This window comes from Cyrtonyx montezumae, unplaced genomic scaffold, assembly GCF_038088225.1.
Source record: "Cyrtonyx montezumae isolate F1298 unplaced genomic scaffold, pur_monq_1.0 scaffold_3, whole genome shotgun sequence".
Lineage (NCBI taxonomy): Eukaryota > Metazoa > Chordata > Aves > Galliformes > Odontophoridae > Cyrtonyx > Cyrtonyx montezumae.
In genome coordinates this window covers 102,858,225-102,877,377 of record NW_027072034.1, presented here as the reverse complement: position 1 = coordinate 102,877,377, position 19,153 = coordinate 102,858,225, and the positions used below count along the sequence as shown (strand labels likewise).

The following is a 19,153-nucleotide window of genomic DNA, read 5'->3' as shown; positions in this document are numbered from 1 at the left end:
AGGCAACTCAACAAATCCATGCTGTTAATGTTAACCTCACTGCCTGTGTGACATTTTGATGACAGAACAAGTAAGGAAGTACATAGGGAGCTGCACTCCTTTCCCACGCATACACGAGGCAGCGGCAAACTCTATGCAGCGTGACTTTCTAAGGGAGAAATTCGGGGTGTGCCCAGGATGTCCATTCACATCATATGATCCAAGCTTTTTGCTGAGCAGCGTTACTTTTTTTTTTTTTTTTTGTGAGTGAACGGGAGTTATCGATAGGACAAGAAAGGGTAGGGTTGGGCTGGACGGGCTCCTACGGCGCAGCCACCACAGCGACGCTTTGATGGCAATTTCGGGACAGCTGACGGATCAGAGCAGGGAAAACAATCCCCGTGGTACCGGGATGCCTCCCGTCACGCAGGGAGCGCGGGAAGCCGCTCGGCACAGCGGGGCTGCGGTGCCCGGCTGCTCGCTCCGGCCGAGCGCTGCCCACGGAGCGATGCCACCGCCGCTCCGCTCCGCCCGGAGCTCCGCGCCCCGCCCGGGCAGAGCCCCCCCCGTGGCGGGCGGAGGTGACGGCGCGGCAAGGAGCATGCGTGCGGGGGGGGAGTGGGGAGGAGGAGGAGGAGGAGAGGAGGAGGAGGGATGGCGCGGGGAGGCGGCCGCTGTTTATTTGCAGCCGGGCAGGCTGCGCCCCGGCAGAGCGCGAGTGCCCGCCGCCGGCGCCGCCGGTGCCGCTGCCCGCCCCGCAGCATGCGGGCGGCGGAGCCGGGGCTCGCAGCGCGGCTCCCCGCGCCCGGTCCCGCGCCATGGTGACGGGCTCGGCGCTGGGAAACCGCAGCCGGGACCGAGCCGCGCCGCCGCCGGCCCCGCGCCCCTCGGTGCTGCTGCCGGGCTGGGGCGGCGGGGCGGCGGCGGCGGTGCTGGCGGGGCTGTGCGCGCTGTGCTACGGCAACTCGCTGCGGGGCGAGTTCGTGCACGACGACGTCTGGGCCATCGTCAACAACCCCGACGTGCGGGCGGCCGCCCCCGTGGCCGCCGCTTTCGCCAACGACTTCTGGGGCAAGCGGATGGCGGAGAACACCAGTCACAAGTCTTACCGGCCCCTCTGCGTCCTCACCTTCAAGTAAGTGCCCGGGCCCGGGTGATGCCGCAGCTCCCGACGGCTGCACCCCATCCCCGGCGGTGCGCGAACAGGTGTCCGCGGGCGGCCAGGGGGGGACCGAGCGCTCGGGGATGCACCTCCAAGCGAGCGACGCCAGAACGAGTAGTCCCGAACTTCTTCCTCCTGCTCAGCCCTCTGCTTTACCCGCAGTACTTCTCTCCGCGGTTGGGTGAGCGTGCTGGGAAGTTGCCCGGTGCCGTTCCGAAGCGCTACCCCGTGCTGAGCCGCTCCCCGCGTCCCTCCCGCGCTTTCCGAGCGGCGTCCCGGCTCTACGGGGAGGGAAAGAGAGACCGGGGCGCGGCAAAGCGCTGACGGTTCCTTCGCTATTCCCAGAGGAAAAAACGAGAGCCTCTCCTCCTCCTCTCAGAGGAGGACCCCTCGGTGCGGTCAGCAGTCAGTCGCTCCGTCAGCTTTGGCGTTAGCTTGTTCTCTGTTTGCCGTGTTCTGACGTAACACAAATGATGGTGAATACTGAAACGGCGTTTTAGTATTGGAAAATGTTTGAGTGCTTGAGGGGGAGCTGCGCGGAAGAGCTGATGTAGCGGGTGATGCCGAGCACGGGGGTCCCGGTGATAGGCAGTCGGTCGCTGTGCATTGCGAACCTAAGGCGGGGGTAAGGAGCTAACTCTATAGGCAGCGCTAAGTGTGCCAGGAGGAGCTGGTGGTCAGGACCTGCTGAGTGACTGTCCATTCAGATACCCGATATTTTTCAATAACGTCTCACAAACTCTTAGGAAATAGTGCCTTTCTTTAGGATAAGAGCAGTCTGGGGAAATCAGCGTCCTTGTGCCATAAAGGAAAGCCTGGTGCTGAGAGCAGTCGGTATCAGCTATTTGGGAGCCGAGGTTGGGTGGAATATCCCTCATAAAGCAAAACTGAGTTGTTTAATAAGGACTGTCTAAGAAGGTTTATGGAGAGAACAAAGGGGTTGGAGGCAGCTCTGGGCAGAGCCCGCTCAGTGCCCCCTCCGTTAGGTGCTCAGCCAAACTGTTGCACGGCTGGAGAGCCCTGCGGTGGATCCATGACTCCCACAGCACATCTGTGGGTAATTGAAGAGGTGAGCGAACCTCCACGCGTTGCCATGCAGTAACGGTGCTGCGTAGATCGGGTTGCGGAGTTGAGGTTAAGTTATGCTAATTAGCAAAGAGTCTTAAACTTTAATAACGGAATGGAAACTGAATGCTTTAGGTTGCGTTCATATATTTTGACTGAACTGGCTTACCGTTTGTATTTGAAGGAAGAAAAGGGAACAAAAAGAATAAAGCACTGTCCCATCTACTCCTTTTTGAAAATCAGTGAGATAAATTTTCTGAACAAGATTTCATCTTCAAGTGCATATAAAAACCGTACAGCCAAAGCCTGGGGTCAAAGGCACAGTCATTTGTTCGCTGGTTGGCACTGCATTTAGAATGAGGAAGGGATCATTTATCTTCCCTGGCTACAGGGGAAGGCTGTTTCCAGTGTCCCAAATACCCTTCCAGTCCTATGCTTTCTGCATTCTGCTCACTCCCTGCCTCTCAGCAGGGTGCCAGAGGCAGATGTTAAGATCTGAGTGGAGTGAGTCCTCCATACCCAGCACTTCCAAGTAGGATGCAGTGAGGGTGTTCTGCCAGATGCAGCTCAGCCACAGCTCAGCATCACACTACTCTCTCTGGTGTCCTGCCCAGCACCACCTTCCTGGTTTTGCTCTGTCCTCCTGCAGGAGGAGAAAGACTCTACCCCACCGATTGTTAAACGCTCAACAGGAACAGTCTTTTAACAAAATGAAATGAATAGCAGCATAATTCTCTGCACCTTCCTGCAGTCTCTTTCACCTACAGGTTGGCCAGTGCACAAATACTTTGTCTCCATCTCTTTTCTGTCCTTTGCAGCTGCCAAAGTGAAAGGACTTGTCATTTAATGGAGCTTATTCTTCATATATGCTACATATTCTTGAAATAATTTCAATTATAAGAATTTGTCACTACTCTGGCAAAAAAAAAGAAAAGATCTTGACTAAACACTGCTGAAAATCTTGTAACGGTGGTTCAGCATCCTTCACTTATTGGGAATCCTAAGTGACAGTCCTAATTCTAGCAGATAAATGCTCTGGAGCCAAACAGTGAAAAGAGCTCAAGTATTTGACACTATTCGCACCGGATCTGTCAGAATGAATGATGAGAGGAAAATATGAGTGGCCTGTGTTACGAGAACTGCTCAGCAAATCTTAAAAATATTCACAGAACTGCTACGTTTTCTTTTTGTCTGCATGTGGGTTACCATCAGGAGGAGGAAAAAGCCTGCATGCGAACTGTTGAATTAAATATTATTTACTTTGTGTCTTTGAACTTCTCCCACCTTTTCTTCTGACTTCAGTAAAGGAAAGAAGTGTTGGAAGTGGTTGGTTCAGAGGCATTCCTGCTGTGCTTGGGTCCCTGTTGGGTGACAGGTCTAGCGTCTGCAAAGGAGTTGATATGATAGGCAGTGGTTTTGCTGTTTTTGCACACAGCTGCAGGTGTGGAATGTTGCTTAGGCTGCTGCCTCCACTCCTCCTGGGCAGGCCGTCCCCTAGGCTGGTGGGTTCACGTGACTGTAGTGTATTTGCAGCTGAAGCTCTGTCTGGGTGTCTCCTGCTGCTGTTTGTAGCCATCTTTGTTCTGGCCAACCACTGCTCTCATACCACCCACCAGCTGCCAGGAGGTGCTGAGGCTTTTCTCAGCTCTCGGTGTCAAACTGCAGAGAGAGGAGGGGACACCCTTGTTGCTCTCTATTCCCCCTCAATCTTCTGTACCCAGCACTGAGCACAGGCAGGGAGTGCCTGCTGCCAGCTCCATGTGCCTGTGGCCTTCCCCAGCCCTGAGGCCTGCACTGTGGCTCACCCCATGGGGCAAAGCTCTTCTGCACTGGGGAGAGAGGGAGGGGACACAGGAGTCCTGTGGCAGACTCTGAAGTACCAAAAACGGAGAGGTACTTAGTGGCTTTACTTTTTCTATTATTATTGTCCTCTGGAACTGTCTTGTTCTTTTGACCTGTTTGTTGTCCTGCCTTGAAAATAAAATCCAAATGGAGCAACTGGAATGGATCTTCATGCTGAACTTCAGCCATTCTTCCCATCCAAAGCAAAATCCTCTGCTTTTCCAAAGGAATAGCTGCTTCTGTAGGTTCTCTGACACTGCCTGGAGACTGCAAGGAGCTTAGGGCTGTCCACAGAGGACACCAGTCTCAGTCCTGCCCTCTTCCGCAGGGCTTGCCTGGAGGCTACAGGGAGCTTGAGGTCATATGCTGTACTCCTCCTGTTGTCCCAAGCACAGCAGCTCGGTGGGCACCATTTCCAGTCCTGCCCTTTTCCCGTTTGGTGACAAGTCTGGCGTCTATCTGCAGAGGAGTTGATACAATAGGCAGTGGTTTTGCTTAGTCCTCTCCTGCTGTCCTCTCCAGTGCTGTCACTCAGATGTTTATCTGCAGCTGTTTTCTCCTCCAAGAAGTGATTCCCAATACTTATTTTTAAAGAAGGTTACTTTTGGACTTGAGATATATTCTTTCTTGGTGTCTTCTATAGAAAATGTTAAGATGAAGGAGGGGAACAGAAGAGCTGCCAGCTCTGTATATAATTCAGGTTTTTATGTTGAAACTGAGTGCTTTCTGTCTTGTATCTTGTATCCACTAGCAGAAGTTTGGTGACACATTTATTCCCTCTCTAGCACTTATGTTATTTCATGGTTCTGGTGGTTTTGCAAAATGTTTCTCAACTGTTGAAGCAGAAGGTGAAATCTTCAATACTACCTACCCTCTCTTCTTGTTTTTCAAATCACTGTTTAAATTGGTGTTTCTGTGATGACATATTCAGCAACATAGCAGACTCTGCCTCAAGGTATGTGGTAGAAGGCGATGGTGAGAACAAATATATATATATTTTTTATTTTTTATTTTGAACCCAAATGCTGAAATGTAAAGACTGTTAATCACATCAGTGCCCTAGTTCCCCAAGTGGCTGAGCAGAGGCCCAGGAGAAGTGGAAGCCCACCTGGTCTCTTTGATGGTGGGGGGTGGAGGCCACTGCTCCTCATAGCTGAAGGCAGATGTCAGTATGGGAGGTGCCTCGAGACCACGAATAACAGTTCACTGGAGGCAAAAGGCTGATACAGAAGATATTGGCTGGTTAAGGCCATGTAGCTGTTAGAGGGACTCAGGAGGATAAAGCTGGCTGGAGGACTGCAGGAGATACTTGGTCATCCTTGAAGAAGGTGCATGTCACAGTTCACTGGAAATGACCTTGGATCCATGAGGAGGTAAGAGCACTCCCTCCAGCTGCTGCTTGGACTGTTTGGGTCTGGAAGGAGGACCTGGGAGTGATAAGTCATTGAGAGGAACTGAATTGTCCCACTGGAAAAGATATAGGCACACAGGTGGAATGCAGAACTATCTCACTAGTACTCTCACAGTGAACATGGGAAAAAAAAAGAACCATCTCGTGCTCGCTTTCTGACAGTAGAATGGATGACCCACCAGCTGAGGCCTGCAGAGACTGCTGGTTGGTGATAGCTTGGGTAGTGTGAATGCTCAGGGAATAAATGGGATCCTTCAGCTACAGTTCACACTGTGCAGGCACTGTGAGCCTAACAGGAGACTACCAATGGCTTTAGATCAAACTCTGAAGTGATCGTGAGCTTGGGTTAGATGTAAATATGCAGCCAAAAAGAGAATTAATTCAATAAGTCACTTCCAACCTTCTGATCTATCTAGTTGCATACAGCTGATCCTTCTGTTTTTTCAGCTGTATTGGTGGCATGAGTTTCAAGGACAGGCAGCTTACAAAAAACAATCGGGGAGAAAAAAAGATTTTGTTCTTCCTTAATGGTTTATTACATTTTGACATAGCAGGGTAATGTAACAAGCTATAAGGTATCAGGTTAAATATGCTTTGCACAAGTATTTTCTTCACTCTGTGTATCTATATTAAGGCAATATCACAATGCTTAAGATTATGTCAGTATTTCTCCTACAGTTTTGTTTAGCATTTCTACCCCTCACTATGGCAGTCATTCTCCATATACTGATACTGTGATGCATGCCATCAAATCACTACAGTACTGGTGTAGCCACAATGGGCTAAAGCTGCAAGAGAGGTGAGTGGCATTCCTTGTATTAGACCAGTTATGTTGTAGCTGCAGTATATGGTTACATTTCTACATTTCTGTGTATGCCTTGATTCTGACCAAGGGGGCTCCCATGTGGCTGCCATTTTAGATTTGGGGCAGAGTATGTGTGCCTCAAAGTGCAACTTTTTCCAGCTCTGGAGTTGCTCATATGAAGCTGATTTAGAGAGATTTTTTTTTCTGCCCACCACACTAATTACTGTTGAAGTGAGGTGGAACCAAACAGGGAATGCAGCAGTGTGTCCAATTTTTTTTTCTTCTTTTGCTTGTAGGACTGGGCTGTGCCCCTCCAGGGGAGCTGGCAGGGTTGCTTGATCTCCATGGGAGGAGGCTAGGTGGCTGCTCATGAAGCTCAGTGCTTAGGGAGGGCCTCAGAGTCTGCAGGCGGTGGGAAGGCCAGGTGTGGTGATGGGGCCTGTGTCCTGGAAGCCTCATGGGTGCCTGAGCCAGTGGCCAAACCCAAAGTGAGGATCTTCACTCGTGGCTGTGGGAGCTGCATGCGAACCATGTTTGACTTGATTCTGCAACCAGACACTTCTTTGTGGCTAAGACTCATCTCAAAGCGTGTTTCTCTCTTGAGTTGGAAAGGCTTTTATTTTGAGGGACACCGTTCTCAAAAAGACCCAGGCAGGTTCTGCGCAAAGCTGTGGATGAGGTGAATCCAGTCACATCTGTGTTCACTGATTTTGTCATTGCTGTTTTGCTGGTGTGACACCTACCAATTCCCAGAGATTTTCTCTCATCTGGTGTCCTATTCCTTTTGCACAAGTGTCACTCTTAATTTTCTTTTATCTCCTTTTACCTAAAAGGCTCAGCTTTGGACCTGCCTTCTCCCCCACAGGAGCGTTGCTGTCAGTGCTGTTTAGAGTCCACAAAAACGAAGAGCTCTGGCTGCCGCTGGTTAGCTGAGGGCATTTCTCGGTGTGTTTGCTTGCATTGTTTCTGACTGCTTTCCTGGGCTTTTTCATTTATTGTCTCTCAGAGTTGAAAGAAAAGAGTGTTGCTCTGTTTCCATATGCTAAACTCAGTTTTCTGTTCGGTTCAACATTAAGTTTGAGAGGCATCTCCTATGGCCTGCAGCTTGAGCTGAAAGATGATCAAACTTGCTTCCAGACTGGTGGAAAAACCTGTGTCCCATTTGAAATGTGCTCATAATTTCCGACTAGGTTTCCACTAGTGCTGTTTTTACTTCTTGATGTCCAACTGTCCTAACAGCCACTAGACCAGGCTGCCCAAAGCTACCTTGTCTTTTTCAAAGAATACCTTGTCTTTCACCCTTGTGGGAATTGAAGGGGACTGCTGGTGTTAAAACATCTGAGTCATTCATCCCTCCCACTATCAAACCCTGGAGTGCATGTTACTCTCTTGCTGTACTCTGAAAAATAGTGTGCACGTGCACAGTATTGCAAACTGCTATATGTATCGCACTACTATCTGGTATGGGGTGGTGAAGAGTTTTGCAACGTGTGCATTTCTTTCTCTATCCTGCTGTTGCAGATACGTTAATTAAGGATAGTTTTTAAGACAAATGCTTGTTTTAGTAAAGATTTTTGAACAAATAACATCTTGTCAGTCTGTAAATTTCCAGTCTGGCTTTTTCCTTGACTGTTTGTGGAGACGAATGTAAAGCCAGGTGAGTGGTATATTCAGTGTCCTTAGTGTAGGAATGACTGCCAAACCACACTTTCTAGCATAGCATTAGGAATTTTTGCTAAATGTATTTGCCACTGCCAAGGTGCTGTTGCTTCTCAGTCTAGTTGTGGTTCTTGTTTTCTTTTGCTTGCCAGCAGAGTTAACAATAACCTGCTTTGATTGCCAGTGCTTAACCAATCCTCTAGTAAGTGGTGGCTTTGCTCTCAGGAAACTGATCTTGCTTGGGAATTGATATGGTCTCTGTCTTCTCACCCAACCCCTTATATAAAATTGCCTAAAAAAAAAAAAATTAGGCCTTATTGTCTAATTCCAAGGCAGTGTACTGTGCCATGAAAGTTTACCAGCACAAAGTATTGCTGTGCCAGGGAACTCTGATGCATTTGTGCTGGCTGTCCTATGAACACTGCCACGAATGGAACTGCTAAATGATTTTTACTGCTGCAGGTTTTTCTTAATCTTTGAGCTGTTTTCATGCAGAACTTCAGCTGTGGTTGCCACTGATGCAGCTGCACTGTTTTTGGAGTTCAGATGCTCATTTTCCTGGCATGCTGTAGATGCATTCCTGGTGATTATGTGACTTCACTGCACACTGGAATAATGAATTAGTTTACATAGTTTGTCATATAGATTACACAAAACTAAAAGGAAAGGAAGATCACAAGAAACTTAATCTATCCTTGTGTGCTAGATTAACTCATAAATCTGCATGTGAGCCTTCTTCTGTGAAAACTGTGGGGGTTTTATGAGGTGTGGGAAGCTCTGAGGATTTCCATTAAGCATTACTTGCTATAACAAATTACCATTATTATTCTGTGCATTCCAATTTCATAACATGTTGTGGTTTTTGTTAGTCTGTTGAAAATAATAAAACAGTTTAAACTAAACAGGAGTTGCTCAGGGATAATAACAAAGTCTATAAAAAGAGAAACTCTCCAATTATAGTTTACAGTATTATTAAATCATAAGCAGTCTTAAAAAGGTTGAATGAGTCTGTTTGTGCAAGTGGATTAAAAACTGCTGTATTATCGCCTAAGGTGAATACCTATGTAGGTTGCTCTGAAAGTAATGCCTCTTTTTTGATTCCATGGAAACTACAACAGATACAAGGAACACAATAACACTGTTTAGTAGGGTGAATTCTCAGCTACAGAATGTTATTTTTCAACATTGTTACCACCATTAGTTATGCATTTTCATTGGTGATGATCAAGCACAAATTGCTTTCCCAAGGAGAAGTGTCCCTGCCTGACTTCTCTAGGGTACCAGTAGGTACCTTGAATGGAGCATAGCACGGCATGCAGTCTGCTCTGTGGGCCTTTAATGAGCAGTGCCTCTGGAAGTCCCTCTGTAGATCCTTTTCTTAAAGTGGACAGAGGAGGAGAGGAAAAGCTGCCATTGGTTGCAAGGAATACTAGGACAAAAAGGTTGATGTTGGGACTACAAGGTTTCTTTGCTCAAAAACATGCCATTGTGGACTGGGTGAGGAGTAGTGCTGAGGCTTCTGTAATGAATTTTTCTCTTGGTGATGTCATGGTCAGCTCACACAGGCCAGCTCATCTGGTCTCCCAGCTATGCACTCTACCAAGGCTGTAGCATGTGCCTTAACAATTGTACTTCAGCTCAGACAGGTGTTGTGATTGTCATGCACATCTTGCAGACCACATGATGTTGCAAGTTAGAAATAATAGTAATATTGGTGGGTTTGGGGCTTGAAAGTTTAAAAACAAACAAACAAAAAAAGGATATAGCCCTTTTTTGTACTAGTTTAAATATGGAATTATAAGGGCTTCCCCCTTTTATTCCCATGGCCAGTGATTATTCTGCAGTGGGGCAAATTTGGCTTTCTGTAGCAGACATTTTTTTCCCTGTGGTTGGATGAGTGTATGGGGAGCTTTACATAGTTCTTGTGGCTTGGATTAGGGCTGTGTGTAGACCTAAATCCACTCACCCATTTGATGTGCGATAAAGTCAACTACTGCAAACGTTTCAAAATCATTCTGCTGGGATTGTTTAGAGACAAAAGAATGTTTTCTTTATTACCATGTGGCCTGATATCTCATGACAAAGAGCTTTGCAGCAAGAACAGTGGTGTTAATATTGTACATGCATGCAGTTGCATTTAATGTTAATGAGCCACCAAAGGTGGTACACAAATCTGCAGTGAGGCATGCTTGTATCCTGATTTTGCTGCTTAATCACAGGCTTAACTGGATAGCGTGGTGCTGTTATGTTTGTGCTTTGTTCTGCTTCTATGTTTGTTTTAGTTTGTTTGCTTTGTTTTAATTCTTATTTAAAGAATACCCAAGGGAATAATGAAGCTGTGAGGCTTTTACATAGCTATTTTCAAGAACTTAGATCAGGGTATTTTCAGCTTGCTTAATTTTCAGCTTTTAGATACGCTGTTTGCCCCCAGAACAGGTGTGAAGATCATCTCTGCTTTTCGGGCAGGGGTTGCAATGCAGAGGCAAGATTTGTCCTCTGAGGTTTTGGCTCTCTTGCTGGTGGACTAGTTTTGCAGGATGGGAGAAGTGATTTTCTGAGAGTGCTGTTGTGTTAATGTGTCTTTTAGTGATTGGTCCTTGCATCTCAGACAAATAAATCATAGAATTGTTTGAGTTGGAAGGGGCAATTAAAGGTCACCTAGTCTAACTCCCCTGCAACTACCAGGGACAGATACAGCCAGAGCTGAATAAATGACACTTTTGGTCTTAGGTTTGTTCATGTTGCTGGATAGCCAGAACATGAGCACCTGCCTGTGCTGTCCTCACCTGCCCTCATCTGCTTTGGCAATAGTATTTCTGAAGGAGGCACAACTTGACATTGTAGGGTGAGCTGTGCACTGTCAGGCTGATTTACAGCCAGCAACAGTTAACGCATCTGAAGAACTTGTCCTGCTTATGGTCCCTGCTATTGTGCACATCTGCAGGTGTATAGGTGGGAATGTTGCTTTTGCAACATGCAGAGGAGGGGACACTGTACCCAGCCCTGAGCACAGGCAGTGCCTGCTACTTGCTCCAGGTTGCCATGTGCCTGTGGCCCTCTCCAGCCCTGAGGCCTGCACTGTGGCTCACCCCATGGGGCAAAGCTCTAATGCACTGGGGAGGAAGGGAGGGGACATAGGTGTGCGGGGTAAGTTCCAACCCTCCCTGCTGCAGGCAGAGTTGCCAGCCACTAGATCAAGTACTAGATTGGGTTGTCCAGGGCCCCTTCCAGCCTGCCCTTCAACACCTCCAGGGACAGGGTGTTGTGCAGTCTCCAGCCTTGTAGTTGCATCAACCCATACTTCAATGGGAAAAGTATAGTCCAGGTAAAACCCCACTTTTCCCAAACTGTGTGGATGTCTGCTATTGCCTCCACAAGTGCTTCTGTGAGAACAGAAGAGGAATAGCACAAGTAAGACACCTGGTCATTAAAGTCAAGTTGACCCCAATATTGCACCCCAGGACAGGTAGCAGTAGACTGTTGCTTCTCAGGAAGGAACATAGAGAATATTTATAAAAGCCATGTGTTGTCTGGCCCTTGGGGACATACTGCACCTTCTCTGTTTTACAAAGAAAGAAGGTGTCTGCATGGTACCAACAGCTTAGTAGTATTGCTGTTGAATCATGGATATCTTGGGAAGCCTGACAGCTGCTAGTAACAACAGAAAGAGGGATTTGTAACTACTGCTGAAATACTTAGATTGATTCACGTTTTCACTGAGTGTTGTCGGTTTTTCTTTTTTTCCTAAGAATTCTTAACATTAATACTTCCAAATTCCTTGTTTATGTATAGAATCCTCACTGGATACAGGCATCGTGTGTATGTGTATATGTTTGTCCAAACGAGATACAGATGCAGTTACTTTGAAAGAAAGTCAAGTTATCTTTAATTGCATGTGAAGCAAAGCCTGTCAGCAGCTGTTAAGCAAGTTGACCATAAAAAACAGTGACCAGAAAAATGCATTAATACACTGTGTCAAACAAATGTCATAACAGCTAGTTACATGCTTCTTTCATGAGGGACACAAATAACAAACTCTCATTGAGTCTAAGGTGATCTGAGTGAACTTATGAGGACGCTGATGTTTGGGATAAAAATGGTGCTGACTCATACAGCAGCTTCTTAGTGTAGTTTGGTTGTTGGTAAAGCAGAGAAACAGGGCAAGTGCTTAAATTCTGATATGGGACTGTGCAAGTGGATGCTGGGGAAGCACATCTATTGCTTCAGCACAGCAAACCTAACTTAATATGAGGCACAGTCCTCTCCCATCTCTGTGTCATGAGGCATGCCAAATTCAACCGCATATTTTAGGAGGAAAATTGAGGAAGTGGTTTCTCTTTAATCAGATAAACCAGAAGTTCAGAGCAATTTTCGCTAATTAGTTTAATAGCACTTTCATTAGCAGACTGCAAATCAGGCAAAAAGCATAATTCAGAGCATTTGCAAGTGGTCCTGCTATTGCAAAGCTGCCCCAGCTTGGTTATGCCTCTTGTTTTCAATTTCAGGTTAAACATCTTGCTGGCTGGAATGAACCCCTTCTATTTCCACGCGGTGAATGTAATTCTACACTACCTGGTGACTCTCGTGCTGATGTATACTTGCGACAAAGCTGTGTTCAAGGACTGTCGACTTGCTTTTGTCACAGCACTGTTCTTTGCTGTGCATCCCATTCACACCGAGGCTGTAAGTATGTGACACATACACACACACAAAGGTGACACAGAAGCTAAAAATAGAAGTACACATGTATTTATTTCTTTATTTTAAAAGAAACTTCTGAGTCATATGCCACATGGAAGTTGTGATCTTTACTTTGGAAGATCAAAGATGAGAATATGCCATAGTTAATGGAATTTGCAGGAGTCCTTAGGGAAGTCATTTGTTTGGACTTTCTATCTTCTTCCTCTGGTGCTCAGTTCTCAGTGAGGGTCCTCTGTACCAGTCTAGCAGTAAATGGGCAGTCAGTCACTCAGTGGAAATGTCAAGCCTTCTATAGCCAAAGAGCTTGTTGAGGCCGCTGTCTCCTGCTGGGACATTGTTCCATGCCTTCACTTGCTCTCTGTGGTCATTGATGTAAGGGAGAAACACTGAAGGGAGCATCAGTATGCGTTCGGGCCAGGATCACTTGGGTAGAGGTCTTATGGTCCACAGATTAATCTATATTGCTTTTACAAAAAAAAAAAAAAGAATACTATCCTCAAAAGAAATGTGTTAGCTTCAATGTTATGGTAAGTGCACACAGCAGCAGTCTGTACTGCACTTTTTTCTGCTTGTTCTGTGAAAACATTTAAAGACTTGCTCATTTCACAACCACAGTCTAATAAGTGTGAGGAGTTACTTCTTCAGTGGATAAAATAAGTTTTGCTGTCTTCGCTAAGGAAGTGTGATGTGTAGCTGTCCAGGCTTCAAAAAAGAAAGAAACACTTGTTAGCAGAGATATCATAGGCTTGTGAGGAGCCTTTGTAAATCAGTGAGCAAAGCGGCTGCTGCAGCTGAAACTTTTGAGGAGAGATTACCTTAATAACAAAAAGCCATGGGCCTTATGGTTACTGCCTGTGCTGTCTTGTGTGTACTAATCAGCCAGGCCCCTTTTGATAATACAGCTCTGTACGGTAGGGGAAGTTAGTTCTAAAAAGGCACTCTTTGAATTTATTTTTGTCTGGGTCAGAACATAAAAAGGTTAAAATAAATGCCAGAGCACTGAATATAGATTAATTATGTAAGCTCAAAAGAGGCAAAATTTCAAAGGGCCTTTTATTTGCTTCATGTTCAACTTTAGATCTTTATGAAATGGAATGTTGAAATATTTTGTAAAAAAATAGTTGTACATCCTTCTCGAGTATTCCCTTTCTTACAAAAAGATTTTGTTATTTGGTATGTGGAAAAACTCTCATAAACGCAGATTGTTCAAAGAGAATAAATTACATATGACTCTATTACTTTTTGGTGATAAAGTTTATTCAAATGTTAATTATTAACTCACTCCTATATAATGAGTCTTCTCCAAAGAATTGTCCTTTCAGTAGTCCTTTCCTTTAACAAATCTCAGTTCTGGGAGTCTGATGTGTTTCTTATTGTACTCGTAGTATGCAGAATTAAAGCAGATTTCTGAAACTGCTATTTTTCTGTGCAACTTTATCAATATTTTAAAAAGAAGTGAATGACTTCCATACTGGATTACCTGTTGTTTATTTATTTATTTACCTTTTGAGAAATGTGGTAGTCAAAACTGATATCCTATACCAGCAGAGTAATGTTTGGGTGTGGTGAAGGAGGGCAACACTTAAGCTTTTTTATTTTTCATATTTGAAGTAGTAGCAGTTGTCACAGAATGCTGAGACATTCACTGAGTGTACATGTACATGCCTTTTTATATATCTGCTTTTACATCTGTGCATCTCTTTTCCTTTTAGGTAACAGGTATAGTAGGCAGAGCGGATGTCCTTGCCTGTCTACTCTTTCTGTTGGCTTTTCTCTCCTATAATAGGTATGGCTCTTTGGTATCAGTTCTTATAATTGGGTGAGATACTCTGTTTGAGGAGGGAATCCATTATTTTCTGATGGTTGCTGGCAGAGGTCCTTCCTCCTTCACGGTGTTGTGAAGCCATGCTCAGATCCCTGCTACAGTTGGAGTGCTCAATAAGTGACAGTTCTGAAAAAGAATAAGTGTAAAAAGGGAGGTCAGCATTTCATACAATCGTAGATTGGTTTGGATTGGAATAGACCAAGATTGTCTAGTTCCAACCACCTTCCATGGGCAGGGCTACCACCCAGCAGCTCAGACTGCCCAGGGCCAATTCCAACCTGACAATGAATGTCTCCAGGGATGGAGCTCCCACAGCTTCTCTGGGCAGCTGTGCCAGTGCCTCACCACTCTCAGAGTAAAGAATTTCTTCCTAACATATCTTAATTTTTCTTTCTTTTAGTTTAAAGGCATTCTTCCATGTCCTATCGTTATCAGCCCATGTAAAAAGTCAGTCCCGCTCCTGTTTATAAGCTCCCCTGAAGTACTAGAAGGCTGCAGTGAGATGTCCCTAAAACCTTCTCTTCTGAACAAGCCCAACTCTCTCAGCCTTTCTTCATAGGAGGGGTGCTCCAGGCCTCTGAACATCTTTGTGGCCCTCCTCTGGACCTTCTAACAGCTCTGCTTCCTTCTGTCCTGTCTGCAGTACTGCAGATGGGGCCTCACAGGGGCAGAGTATTAAGATACTCTTGTCCACTGACATTACTAACTGACTGTACACCAGTGGAGTGTTTGTAGAACTAGGCCTGAAATAAGAAATAAATGCTTTCTACTGAAGGCATATTATTATTAGTATGGAGAATGAAGAATTAATATTAGTATGGAGAAGAAGAGAGTTCAGGTATGTGTCCAGACCGTTAGTTGTCCTTTCCAGATGAAAACTCGGCACTATTTGCTGTGTGCTAAAATTGTAACTGAACAAGCACACATAAGAAATGGCTTTGCTTGAATGGAGCTTCTGCCCCTTCATATTGCTGTGCCATTTAGAAATAGCAGCTTACTGTTTTAGGCAAATGGAAATGCTGCTTCTGTCCTTCTAAGGATGTTTACTACAAATCTAGATCTCTGCTATCATCTAAAGGTTTTGAAGGTGTAAAACTGGTAGTGATCCTGTAAGAAGTATTTTTGTTTCATTTTTTTTGTTTGTTTTTTTTTCCTTCTCTCTCATATAGACGTAGTGCACAGGCTTTTAAGGATTAGGGAGCACAGTGACCCAGTGGAGTGCAAGTGAGATGGGGGATATTTTGCTTCTATGGTGCATTTTGTCACACCAGGACAACTAAACGTGTACATTCCAGATGATGGAAAGCAGGTGTTTTTTCCTGCTGGTTGTATTAGGGCCTTTTGGTGTTTGTACATACTGTGCCTTCTTCTGACTTCTTGATGTCAACCTTATCTTTTTGCTCATCTTCTTTTAGTCTTCTGTTCGAGTTCCTGATGCACCTCTCAATATTTTTACTTCCCCTTCCTGCCCCAGTGTCTAAGGCTTTCTTCATTTTATTAGCAAACAGTGTAGATTTGTTCATATCACTTACTGTCAGGCTCTCAAGAAAGTAGGGAAAATTGCCTCAATATTTGTGTGAATGTAGTAAACATAATTGTAAGTTCTCTGCTATTTTCATGTATGTCAAATTCTTTTTTCAGGAGTGTGGATCAGCTTTATGTTGGGGAACATTTCCCTCCCACTGCCTCCCCATTCTTTTTGCTGCTTAGTTTATTCCTTGGGACGTGTGCAATGCTCGTGAAAGAAACTGGAGTCACTGTGTTTGGTGTGTGCTTGGTATATGACTTCTTTTCCCTCTCCTGCAATGACCTCAAACTGTAAGTAATCTGTGCTTTCCAGTGTTGCTGCCTGTACGTGCTGAATACATATCATTAGACATAGCACTGTCAGAGATGCCTTGCCCTTCTGAATTAGATGCTGCTCATTTGACAGACTTGGAAGGCACTAAGTTTTCATTCTGGTGCTGTTTGTTATTCTAGAACTGTCTGTTAAATTTTGCTGGGCAAATAGACCAAGTGTGAAGAACTGATCTCTTGAAGTGTTCAGTTCACTCTGGCAAGACCGATATTTATTTCTTACAGGGGAGCTTGGGCTGAATTATTAGCGTCTTTATGTTTCTCTGGTTTAACTCCTGCAAGTGGTATCGTTGAAATATGTTATGATAGTCAGTAGTAAAATCAAGTTTAATCCTTCTTGTCCTTACGAAATTGGAAATGAGGGAAAAATATCCAGTCTGTTCTGGAACGATTGGAATAACTACCAACTCTTAGCAGTTACTGGAAAAAAAAATCAAATCCTTGAGGACAGTATTTCTCACCTATTTAGTTTTATAATAACTATATAACTCTGCATCTCTATTAAAAGGCAGAATTCTTTCAGCTGATAAAACCTGTCTTTTATGCATTTTTGTTCTATACTATGCTGGGACAGATCTGTCAACAAGTGAGTGAAAGTGAGAGCTTGCTGCTGCTGCTGATGGGAGGTCCTGCTCCTGCCATCACTTCCCACATTCCTACTTGCCTTTTACCCTGGGCCCTGCAGCCCATCACACCCCAGCAGGAGTTGCCGAGCTTGAGTTGTACAGCAGGCTGCTGAATTCATGTTCCTGCAGTAGTGAATCCAGTGACCTCCCAGCAGGGTTTGGGGGCTTGACTGAGGATTTCTCCTGCTTTCATCTGCTGAACAAGCAGTAATGGTGCCACTAGTGTGCAAGTAGCCAGTGAGGAGATTTCTGGGGGCTAACAGCTGGCATGCTCCTCACAATGCCTATGTCTGCAGGCTGCTGGGTGGTGTTCCAGGAGCTACCTTGCTGAAGATGATGCAAATGTAATTATTGGGAAAATCTGTGCCTTCTCTTCCCTCCATTCAGTCTCCACCTTTCCTTAAGTTTGCATTCCAGTGGTTAGGTTTTTTTTCCTGTGCTTCAGTGGCACTCAGTTGCCCAGACATGGCAGCTGTTTAGCTTGTAGGAAGGAAGCTCTGCATTTCAGATGTGTTCTCGTTACATGTCACATGCACTCTGTGACACTCAGGATTTTATGATTTATTTATTTGTTTTTTTTTTTAGAGCAGCATAAAATCAGTACCTTTCTATATACTGCTGAAACTCATAAAACCACGGAATGGCTTAGGTTGGAAGGAACCTAAAAACCCACCCAGCCTCAGCCTTCTGCCATGAGCAGTACTGCTATCCAGCAGCTCAGCTGCCCAGGGCCCCATCCAACCTGGCCCTGAGTGCTTCTAGGGATGGGGCACCCACAGCTTCTCTGGGTAGCTGTGCCAGGGCTTTAGCTGCCCTCCTCCTGAACCCACCTTATCTCCTGTTCCCTCCAGCAGCCTGTACAGATCTGATCTCAAGGCATAGCCCAGTTAATTTCTGCAACAAAAAAATTGAGGATTGAGGCATATTCTGCCTCATGGTGCTTCCCATCACGCTGGAGCTCCAGAGAGCAGTTCTGCATAGGTGTGCTTGTCTTCTGCCGCTCTTGGGTGTCTTCCACTAGTTCTCATTAGGAACCAGTAAATCCTGTCCTTCCAGTGCATATTGACTTAAGATGAAGTAAACTGTTGTTTGTTGCAGTGAGTTATTGTGCTGTGCCAAAATGTTCAACATTTAATAAGCATGGGGGAAAAAAAGAAAAACTAAACTGACATCTTTTCAATTTCCCCTCTTTTCCCCTTTTTCTCTGCTTTTCAACACCTGATCAGGAGGAATGGGGGCACCCACACAAGACCTGCCCGGCAGCCTGCAGCTTCACTCCCTAACTCTGTGCCAGTCCCATCTCGGGAGAATGGGAAGCATCGCTTCGCTCACAGGACTGCCTGGAGCTCCTGCCATCCTGAGGAGCCACGCAGCAGTGGCCTTCCTGTGCCCAGCAAAGCTATCTGGGCTATTCGCAGGTACTGCCTGTTGCCTGGCCCTCCCCTTGCAGCTAATCCTATGATGTCAGCTTCTCTGCCTTGGTTTAGGCACCTGGAGCCTGAAATCTGTCTTTTTTTCTTGTGTTACTGGGGAAGGAGGTGGGGAGAAGGGTAGGAAGAAGGGAAGAAACAGGGAAGAGTCAAAAATTGTGCTTCTACCTGGGAAAGGAGAATATCTGAGGGCAGTCCATGTCCTGAGACCTCCAGTCCAAAGATGATCTTGGTAGGCAACGTGCTCCTTCCCAGCGTCTTCATGGGTAAAGTCAAAATTGTGATGCTAGCTTGAATGTGAAAAGTAGGAATGTGTGCGTGTACAGCAACACTTGCTTCTCTTTGTGCACTGTGTATCTCAGTACAATTTGAGGGTATAATTTCTACATGTATATATGTATGAATATGTATGTGTGCATTTGTGTATGCATATGAAAGTACAGGTGATGCCCATTCCTGCCTCACACCAGTGAGCTTACATGTAATGGTGAAAGCTGGGCTCAGGCAGCAGCAGTGTGACTTTTTATTGACAGTGTCCAGCACTTCTCAATGTGCTCACTGTGCATGTCACTTGGGGAGTAAGGACTCTCCCTGAATTCGGGGGCATGTTCAACCATGAAGCAGTGCTTGGTGCCCTTGCTTAATTTGAATAGCACTACAGCCATTCCAGTGAGCAAACAGCAGGTTTTAGCTTCAGCATACTTAGCGGCAGTTTTACTGCTGGCTTTTGATTTTAGCTACGAAGTAGTCACAATGTGACTTACTTTTTGGAGACCAGTAGTAATGAATTG

General features: G+C 45.5%; 1 protein-coding gene across 1 annotated transcript in view; it reads left to right on the top strand.

Annotated features, from left to right (window-relative positions):
* Positions 1–797: 797 nt before the first annotated feature.
* Positions 798–19,153, top strand: part of TMTC1 (transmembrane O-mannosyltransferase targeting cadherins 1) — a 143,691-nt gene continuing 125,335 nt past the window's right edge. The window contains exons 1-5 of the mRNA XM_065742641.1: positions 798–1,114; positions 12,429–12,606; positions 14,337–14,410; positions 16,091–16,267; positions 18,159–18,350. Of these exons, the coding sequence (XP_065598713.1) occupies positions 798–1,114; positions 12,429–12,606; positions 14,337–14,410; positions 16,091–16,267; positions 18,159–18,350 (938 nt within the window). The remainder of the gene's footprint in view (positions 1,115–12,428; positions 12,607–14,336; positions 14,411–16,090; positions 16,268–18,158; positions 18,351–19,153) is intronic.